We start from the raw sequence: 9,686 nt of genomic DNA, 5'->3' as shown, positions 1-9,686 counted from the left end.
CACAGGGCTGCGTGCGGCTTCGGGATAAGGTTGGCCATCATCCCCAGCTGAGGAAGGGAGGCATGCCGAAAGTCACCCACCAAGCAACTGTCGCTCCTGAGCTGGACCCAGCTCCGCTGGACCCAGTGTGATCCTGGCCAGGGGTCCAGCTGAGCCAGACCCGTGTTCCAGGCGAGAGGGGACTGGGACTCTGCCAGGAGGCCCTACGGAAGCAGCAGCCCGGTCCTGGGCTCACACCGGTAGTTCCTGTGGGCAGGACGTCCTGGGATAGGAGTTAGGCTTGTCCATCTGGCGCCTCCACCTTCAGCCTGGCGCTGGCTGTCGGAGCAACCGGACTGTCACTGCTTTCCATTGTTGAGCCTGCGATGTCGGGCCCCAGCGGGGACCTGGATATGTCCCAAATGATGACAACGGGGAGGGATCTTCTCTGTCCCAGAAGCTGCCCGGTCATTTCACCTGAGGAAGGTAGAGGTGAGGTTGAGTCCTCCGCCTGCAATCAGAGCCACCACGGACTTGCCCTCTTGGCAGCCTTGCCTTCACCCTGAACCGGCTTGAGTGGAGGTGAGGCCTGCATTCAACCAGTGGGCAGGGCTGAGAAAGAGGGCTGGGCATCCGCCTTTGGCTGAGGGGTTAGAGGTCCCCCTGAGGATCAAGCATTTCACCGACCAAGAGAGCGGAGCCCCACGTGCCCTGCCTGGCATAGAAACACCCGTATCTTCATGTGGCACGCAGGTCTGCAGAGACGTGGCAGAAACACAGATCACACACGTGGACATGCTGACATAATCCAAACACATTTATCCTTGTAAGCAAGAGACAGCCAAAGAAAACCACGGGCACATGTTTTTCTCTCAGTTTGAAACCACGCCTGGGATCACAGGCCCTGACTCTATGTGTGAGCCCACAGACCAGGGGAGAAGCATGCTGAATCCAGGGCACATGGGATGGGCTAAAAAACCCAGAGAGACAGGCAGTTTCTGAGAAACACGCCAAGGCACGCGCAGGTACACCTACTACGCAGATGCAGCAGGTGGCTGTAAATGCGCATGCGTGCAGCCTGCACAGGGTCGCCTGAGGCCCAAGTCCACCCGCCTCCAAGGGCGAGTGAGGGCTCCTGGCTGGAGGCTGCTGTGGTCCCAGGGAGGGCCTGTCCCTTTGCCCACTTCACTCCTGTGGTTAAGGCCCCTAAACCGGACCACAGGACAAAACAGCCACCAGCTCCCTCCAGCGCTGATGGGGGAACGCCGTGTGCCGGGGTGCTGCCCTGCTTCTGGGGTCCCTGTTCACCTCTGTCTCCCTAGCCCACAAGCCCTGCCATCATTCCCTCTCTAAGCCCACTGTGGTGGTCCACCCTCAAAGATACCTGGATCTTAATCCTGAGAACCTGAGAGCAGTACCTTATGTGGAAAAAGGGCCTGTACAGATGTGATCACATGAAGCGTTTTTATTTATTTATTTAATTTTTTAAGTTTATTTGCTTTGAGAGAGAGCATGAGCCAGGGAGGGGCAGAGAGACAGAGACAGAGAAGCCCAAGGAGGCTCCACTCTGCCAGTGCAGAGCCCAATATGAGGCTCGAACCCATGTACTGTGAGATCATGACCTGAACTGAAACCAAGAGTTGGGTGCTTAACCGACTGAGCCACCCAGGTGCCCCTACATGAAGTGTTTTGAGAGGGGGAGATTACCCTGGATTAGCCAGGTGGGCCCAAAATGTAATCATAAGTGTCCCTATAAAGAGGGAGTCCGAGGGAAATTTGTCTGCAGACAAGAGAGAAGGCCATGTGATGACCTCACCAGAGAGAGAGAGAGAGAGAGAGAGAGAGAGAGAGAGAGATTTGGAGATGCCACACTGCTGTCTTTAAGGAAGAAAGACCCCCAAGTTAAAGAAGGAGATTCTCCCCAGAGCCTCTGGAGGAAGTGCCGCCCCGCTGAGGCTTTGATTTTAGCTAGTGAAAGTGATTTCAGACTTGGGACCTCTAGAACTATAACAGAACAAATGTGTGTTGTCTTGAGCTGCCAGTGTGTGATAACTTATAGCAGCAATAGGAAACCAATAAAATCCAGTGACTCCAGGAAGAAACACAAAGCCCATTTGCGTCCTAAGAATTTGATCCTGGAAGACCCAGGAGGCCCCGGGTGGTGGCAGGAAGCTGTATGCTTGGGCCAAGGCAAAGAAACTGGCTGTTGCCCAAAGTGGAGCCCAAGCCCCGGGCGTGCTGGGTGCACCTGCCGCCCCCTCGGCCAGCTAGTGGCGTTCTAGCCAGCAGTCCCTTGGGTGCCCTTCTGTGTCTCTGGACTTGGGCAGAGCCTCCATCCATCCCTCAACCCAGGCTGCAGCAAGCTGGTCTCTTCCTGGATCTGACCCAGACTCCTGAGGCTGTAGCAGTCAACTCTGTCCTGCCCCCTGGGGGCTGAGGCCAGCACTGCTCAGAGCTCCAGTTATCTCCCCATTCCCCCAACCCAAGGGTGAAGGAGTAAGTATGCAAGTCTGTGGGGTGGATAAGCCTGGGTTTCTTCAGAGCCTCGCCCCCTCCAGCCTCTGACCTTGCAAGGGGAGAAGAGACCAGGGAGGGGGTTCAAACGTGTGATGTAGACACAGAGGGGTGGACAGGGGCTGGTCAGGCCCCAGACACAGGCCCAGCCAAATGAGGGGTATAAGGCTGGAACCCTTGAGTCTTCTAGAATCTGGATTCCTGGCAGCATATTCATTTTCATCCTTGCCTCCCCTGGCCTTGCCCCAGGTTCTCCAGAGGTCCTCATGGTGGAGGGATGTGGGTGAGGGGCAGCACTCACAGTGTGGTCAGCATGGACACTGCCACCCAGCAGTGGGCCCATAGGGGGCTGGCAGAAGGAAAGGGACCACCTCTGGTGACACTCTGTGTCTGGCATGGTCTCCAGCTGGGCCACCTTCTGCTTCACCCACTGTGCACCCCGCTATTGCAATCTTCCAGCATCCACGGGGTCTGATAAGGTAGGGGTGACAGCACCTCAGCCCCCCAACCCTCTCCAGCTCCCTGGGCCTGGGCCTCTGCCATTGGACCTGCTTCAGGTGGCTGGACATGAGTGTGAGCTGTGCCCCCTCAGTGTGCTGGGAGGCAGGGGCAAGTGAGGGCAGCTGCTGGTCTGGGGCCGGGCCTGGGGTTGGGAGCCAGGAGTGTTTAGTCAGAGCTGGACTCTGCTTCTGTGGCCTTCATCCCTTCCAGGGGACCACAGTTCCTGGGAGGGATGCTAATAGGAGCCTGCCTTTTGCTCTTTATCCCCCTCAAAGGGCCCAGAAGTCAAGGAGCACAGACTTGGGACCGGGGGGCATGTGTTTATTAGCAACAAGGAGGGGTCCTGTGAATAGGGCAGCCTGGGAAGCAGCTGGTGGGCTGTGCAGTGAGAAGGGTCCCCTGGCTCTCTCACTGGTGTCCAGGCTGGTGGGGACAGCTGGGCAGTGCCGTGGGCAGAGATTGGCGAGAGGGGGATGGGGTGGAGAGAACCCGAGGGCACCTGAGAGGGCGTCAAGGGAATAGAGAGGGCAGCAGTGCTGGGCAGGTGGGACAAAGGCAGACCTGGAACCCCCTCCCAGCTGCACCCTGGCTCCCATCAGCCCCCTCTGTAGCCATACTTACCACACACTTGCTCACTTATATATGCACTCATCTGTGGGGGACAGAGTGGTCAGCATGGGCAGGGGTGTGTGGGGGGGATCCCTGACCTCCAGGGCCCCTGCACTGCCCCTGGGCTACCCTGGGCCTCAGCCTGGTCCGGCCACAGAAGCTCCGGGGCTCCTTTCATAGATGGTACAGAAGAGGGTTGGAAGATGGGGCAGGGGACTGGAGGAGAGGCCTGAGGACAAGCAGACCTGAGTGACACCCGTTCTCCAAAGGAGGCAGGTGAGGCCCAGCCACACTCCTGTTTGGGCACCAAGCCTTCTGCCTGTTTACCTGCTCAGTCCTGACAGACCCTCAGGATTTGGGAGGCACCTGCCCAGGTGCCTGGGCTGCCTGAAGACAAGGGCACCTCCTAAGTCAGTGGTGAGCCAGTCCCAGGGCAAAGGGGGAGGTGGCCAGGCAAGGAGACTGAGGAAGCTTCGCCCCATGCCTGCAATTCTCGTGTGGGCAGGCCCGAGCTAGGGTGAGGGAGGAACACTAGGGGCCCAGAACCCTGATTGTGGCAGGGTCTTCCTGAACCTGAAGTGGCTTCTGGGCCTCCAGTGACCACAGCAGGGCTCTGCCTCCCTCCTCTCCCCCGTTCCTTAGTGAAGCAACATCAGGCCTGGACAGTCCCCATGGGCCCTTCTCCTCTCCCCAGCTGGTGATTACCGTTGGGGATTGGGAAGATTATGTGGTCATCGGTGAGGCCCAGGGCTTTGGCAAAGCTGATGAAGTTTTCCTTTAGCTCATGGGTCAGCTCCTTGGTCCTCCCTGTGGCCAAGATGGCTGGTGAGTGGCTGGCGAAAGCTCCATGAATATTGTGGAACCCTTGAATGATGCCTCAGACCCCTCCCTCCTGAGGGGTCTGTGGAAAGACCTCTCTCCTGCCTCCCAGGGCTCAGAGTGAAGGGGACCTTGGGGGCTGGGTGTCGTGGGCCTCTTCTCCCCCAGCACGAACAAGAGCCGGGTCCCAGGGGGTAAGACCCACCATAGAGGGTGACCATAAAGAGCTCCTGGTTTTTGTAAGCTTTCTTGAAGAAAATCATGGCAACCTGGTTGTAGTCTGTGGCCACCACTTGTACAGTGTAACTCTGGATTCCAGGGTAACCTGCATGGGGGACAGTGAGGGATCAGCCCTCCCGGCAGAGGGAGCTGTTGGTTCCTCCCCTGGCACCACAGGATGGTGTCTGTGTGGAGGGGCAGGGAGGTCCTTGCCCGTGGAGACCTACTGCACTCAGGACTCACGCTCAATGTTGCCCAGGTTGAATTGGCCTGGCTGGAAACTTGGGAGGAAAGTTGTGATCCAGTGGTCACAGCGCTGGATCCTGTGGAAGCAAGAGATGGGTGGGTAAGAGGGTGACACCCCACCCTGCCACAGCAGGAGGCCTGCACGCCACCCCTCAGATGGGCCTGTCTCTTCCCCGCTGAGCCCATCCCTGCCTGTCCCTGCCTACTCTGCCCTGAGCCACCTGAGCTGCTCAGACTCTCCCTCTGCATCTACTGTCTTCCTTCTTCGAGGCTGTTTCCCCTTGGTGGCCTTCCCTCCCTACTTTCCCCTTCACCTGCAGCATTTGTCTCCTAATTTTTTTTAAAATTTTTAAAATGTTCATTAATTTTTGAGACAGAGAGAGAGAGAGAGAGAGAGCCTGAGTGGGAGATGGGGGAGAGAGAGAGGGAGACACAGAATGCAAACCAGGCTCCAGGCTGTGAACTGTCAGCACAGAGCCCTACACAGGGCTCAGACTCAAAACTGTGAGATCATAACCTGAGACAAAGTCAGAGGCTTACCCAACTGAGCCACCCAGGGGTCCCCTATGCCCTATGCCTATCTTATGGCTTCCTGCTATAACCTCTCCTGGGGGAATCAACAGAGGCTCCAGTCTGCTGGATGCCAAAGACTCCCTTAGCTGCTGGGCCAACCCTGACCTCTCACCTGCATCCCATCTTGTCCCCTGGGAACCCAGAGCTGATCCCCCACACCTGCCCTTCTTCTGCTCCTTCCATGACAGATGCTCTAGCCCCATCCCCAAGTGCCAGAGCCAGAAGCCCAGGGGCGCTGCGCAATCCTTGGCTCTCCTCTCTAGGTCCTAATCTGCCCCTGCTCTGGTCATCTCCCACCTATGACTGATCAGCCTCCTGGGCTGCACACCATCATTCCTCTCTCTGCTCCAGCCACACCTGCTCTCCACCAGTACCTGAGGCGCCTGCCAGGGTGGCCACCCCCCCACCCTCCAGACTGCTCATCAGCTCCTGCTCAGGGCAGCCATGAGATGGCTTGTTATTTCTTGAAGAAGTGGCTCTCTCTGACTCAGTCCAGCAGCCCTGCCACGAAGGTCCCAGGTCTCCTGACGCAAGTTGGTTTCTCAAGGCCCAGCCCACAGACCACCTCCCTGGAAGCCCTGGACAAAGCTCAAGGTGGGATTCCAGGCTGGATCCACCGACCCTCCTCCCATTCTAGGACACTCCGAGCTCTCTTTGTCTTGTCATTGATGACCACTTTTGTCCAACCCCAGTACTGTTTTGTGTCTGTGCTGGAATGACCAAGAAATGTTGATTTAGTAAATGAAAGAAGGAATAAATACAGGGATCCAGTACCCAGCGGTAGGATGAATTATCATCTTTCAGCTATGGTCAGCCCTCGGCTATGACATCAGTCTGCCTCTTGGACCCCCACGGCAGCCCTCTGGGCCCCCCATGTTCCCCTAGGAGGTGATGGATCTCACCAGGGCAGGACAAAGGTGACATTGTAGCTGTTGTCTTCGTTCAGCTCATAGGTGATGGTGTACATCTTCAATTGGCTGTTTTTCTTTATGAATTTCCTTCCCTGCCAGTCCTAAGACGTACCATTTCCCCTGGAACTACAATGGGGGCTGATGATAGGCAGAGCCAGGAGCAGCCCCAGGGGGCCCTCCTGCTCCATCCCTGCAGGCACCTCTAGGCAGCCTGGGCCTCAACTAGAAGCCCCTCTAACTGGGCTGCTGGGACCCAGACTGGCCACACAGGCTGGGCTGATGAGCCTGGCAGGAGCTGGAGACCATCAGGCCAAGCGGGAGCCCTGAGTGTGTCAGAGACAGGGTGACACTTGGCAAGTGGTCAGCTGGCATCCCTGAGCCTCAGTTTCCTCATCATGTAGAGGGCCTGAAGATGTTCCCACCTTGCAAGGACTGCAGGGATTATGGAAGAGAGTGTAGACCAGGGGAGTCTGCTCAGCTGACCCTCTTGTCAGCAAGGTTGCGTGGGGATGGGGGCATGGGGTGTGCCTTCCATCAGGGCACCCGAGAGCAGATGGAGCTAAAGCCTGAGCCCATCCTGCCTCTCCTCCCCTCTGTTTACACTCTTCCCAGGGCCTCCATGCACCTAGCCCTCCCAGGCCCCTTACCAGCTCATTTTGGAAGTCAGGCTGCAGAGGGACCCTGTGCAGAGGTGGGGTTGGGATCAGGTTTGGGGTGGAATCCTGGGCCTGGGTCTGCAGGGTCCCTAGCAGGACAAGGCCCAGCCACAGGAGACCTAGGGCCATGACTTCAGGGCTGAGGAAGCTGGCACCACTCCAGATATTCCCTGAAAGAGGAAATGAATGAAGAGCCTTCTGGGGGATGCTATTTATGGTCTCTGTGGCCAATGGCTCACCCCAGGGTGGAGCGACTTATCCTTTGCCAAATCCTGGAAGGGTGAGACAATTGCCAGCAACTCGTGCTGAAGATCATGGCAAGCTCTCTGCTCTTTCCCCCAGGTCAGGATTATGCAAGATGAGGGGCCGTAAGTTCTGGGAGGTGAGAGGGTGCATTCCCCATATCTCCACATCTCTGGCGGGGACTCTCTTCACAGTCTCTTCTCCCTGGTTATCACTGTGTGTGGTCATGGGTCTCTGATCTGGACCAGCTGTCATCTCTGACCTCTAGGAGCCTCTCAGCTGGGGCCTAGGTGCCTGGTGGATTAAGTGTGGTAGGGCCCCCTTCCTGCACCTGATGAAAACAGAGAATGCCTCGCATCAACAGAGCCCATGCTGCTTGTGGTTCTCCAAAGGGAAGGGAAGGGAAGGGTAGGGAATGGGAGATAGTTGAAAGAGGACATTCCTGGTAGGGTAGGACAGAGTGTGCCCTGTGCTGCTCATGGAGCCCAGATCCTGGCCCTCCCAGGTACCCACCCCAGGCCCTGGCACCCTTCCCCTCCCCTCCCCAGAGAAGGCTTGCTGGGGAGTGCTCCTGATGAGGGAGCATAAGGCAAGCTGAGGGCAGACCACATGCTAGCATGCTCCCCGAGCCAGAGGTGGGATCTGTGTGACATTCCTCAGGCACTCCTGGCTGCCCAAGAACAAAGGAAAGGAAAGAAAACAAAGAGTTAAGTGATAGAAATCACAGTCCTCCATCAGTTTACCTATATCCTAGAAAATTAGGAGGAAAAGGTGATCTTATCAATAGCCTAATCTCTAGCATCCTATACTCAGTTTCCTGGAGCCCAAATATCACCTACCTCCATAGTGATATGGGGAACAAAGGCAAGAAGGAAAAGTCAGACGGCATTAAATTTCATTATGACCTGCAGCCCATTGACAAATACAAATAGTGCATATTGAGTATAACATTTCTCCAGGAATTCCCTACAGTCTGAATGTTAATGCTTTGCTAGAGGAGAAAACAACCTTAGCTTGACAACAGCTAGACCTCCAGTAATGTGGGAGTCTACTTGAGCATATAAAAAATCCCTTTAGAAAATTCCTCTTGACCTTATCTCCCCCAACCCCATGGTGTATAACCAGTCACTCTTCACAACCCCAGTGCAGCTCTTTCTGCCCCAAAGTCCTGTCCCTGTGAATTAACAAAATCATCTTTTTTTGCACCAAAGATGTCTCCAGAATTCATTCTTGGTTGTGAGCTCTGAACCCCACCATTCCAAAGCCCCATCATTCCCATCTTGAGTCAGCCCCTCATCCATGCCCCTCATCCATGCCCCATTGGCCGGGTGGGCCCAGACCTCAGCTGGCCCCTCAGGAACTTGGCCCCTCCTGTGGGCCCAGTGGTCAGAAACCTGAAGCTGGGCATGCCAGCCACAAATGAGACAGCTTGACATAGCAGAGCTCTGAGGCTACAGTCTCAGCTTCATCCTGGTGGGGGACAATGGGGGACATGCATCCTCACTGTGTGAAAAGGGGTCAGGGGCTGGGGCCCAAGTGGGGCTCTCTACCCTGCTGCTCTGTATACTGAGTAATTTGGGTCACAGTGAATGCAAGGACTCAGCCTCATTCTTGAGAGATCACGGATACCGTATGCTCTCTCTGGCCAGTCTTGTGGTGTGGAGTCCAGGGGCCTAGGCCTGGGCCCCCAGAAGTGTCCCTGCCATGGCTGATCCCAGCTTTGTCCTGGAGGGAAGTAGTTTCTTCATGGAGGCTTGGCTGTCCGTGGGAGGCAGTGATGGGTCCTAGCCCTCTGGTAGTGTCTCCTAGATGTCACCACATGGTCCAGGGCTGACAGAATGCCTGACCTGAGGCTGTCCTGAGGCCTCACTGGCTGCAGATAATACTCCTGGAGACCTCACGGGCTTTCCACCTGCTACAGGGGAACCAGCTCCCCTAGCCTGGGCTTTGGATGGTGGGCCCTGAGAGAGAGACTCTGGGTGAAGAGGGGGCATAAGGCAAGCTGAAGGCAATGTACAAGCTAGAACCTCCCCCCTCCCCACAAAAAGGTGGGATACGTGTGATATTCCTCTGGCTGCCCAAGAACAAAGGAAAGGAAAGAAAATAAATCGTTAATGATAGTGATCACAGTCATGCAGGACATGAGTCTCCATCAGTTTACAAATATCTTAGTAAATTATAAGAAAAAGGCAATCTTATCAATAGTCTAGTCTCCAGAAGCCTATAGACTCAGTTTCCTGGAGCCCCTATTAAGAGCCTAACCTCCATGGTGATGTGGGGAAGAAAGGCAAGAAAGAAATGGCAGATAAAATTAAATTTCTGATACCCTGCAGACCAGTGACAAATCCTTGAGGCAAATACCAAGTACAACATTGTCTCCAGGAACCCCTACCATTCCTAATATTAATGCCTTACT

General features: G+C 55.8%; 1 protein-coding gene across 1 annotated transcript; it reads right to left on the bottom strand.

Moving 5' to 3' along the window:
- Positions 1 to 3,306: 3,306 nt before the first annotated feature.
- LOC109250091 (neutrophil gelatinase-associated lipocalin-like) lies at positions 3,307 to 7,195 on the bottom strand. The gene is given in 8 exon segments (XM_019420989.2): positions 3,307 to 3,493; positions 3,616 to 3,646; positions 4,309 to 4,410; positions 4,628 to 4,747; positions 4,885 to 4,964; positions 6,363 to 6,433; positions 6,435 to 6,497; positions 7,019 to 7,195. Coding segments are annotated over 7 exon segments (594 nt in total). The 5' UTR covers positions 7,157 to 7,195; the 3' UTR covers positions 3,307 to 3,493; positions 3,616 to 3,626.
- Between the last annotated feature and the right edge of the window lie 2,491 nt (positions 7,196 to 9,686).

This window comes from Panthera pardus, unplaced genomic scaffold (assembly GCF_024362965.1).
Source record: "Panthera pardus isolate Hobbes unplaced genomic scaffold, ASM2436296v1 HiC_scaffold_20, whole genome shotgun sequence".
Lineage (NCBI taxonomy): Eukaryota > Metazoa > Chordata > Mammalia > Carnivora > Felidae > Panthera > Panthera pardus.
This window is presented reverse-complemented; position numbering and strand designations above follow the sequence as displayed.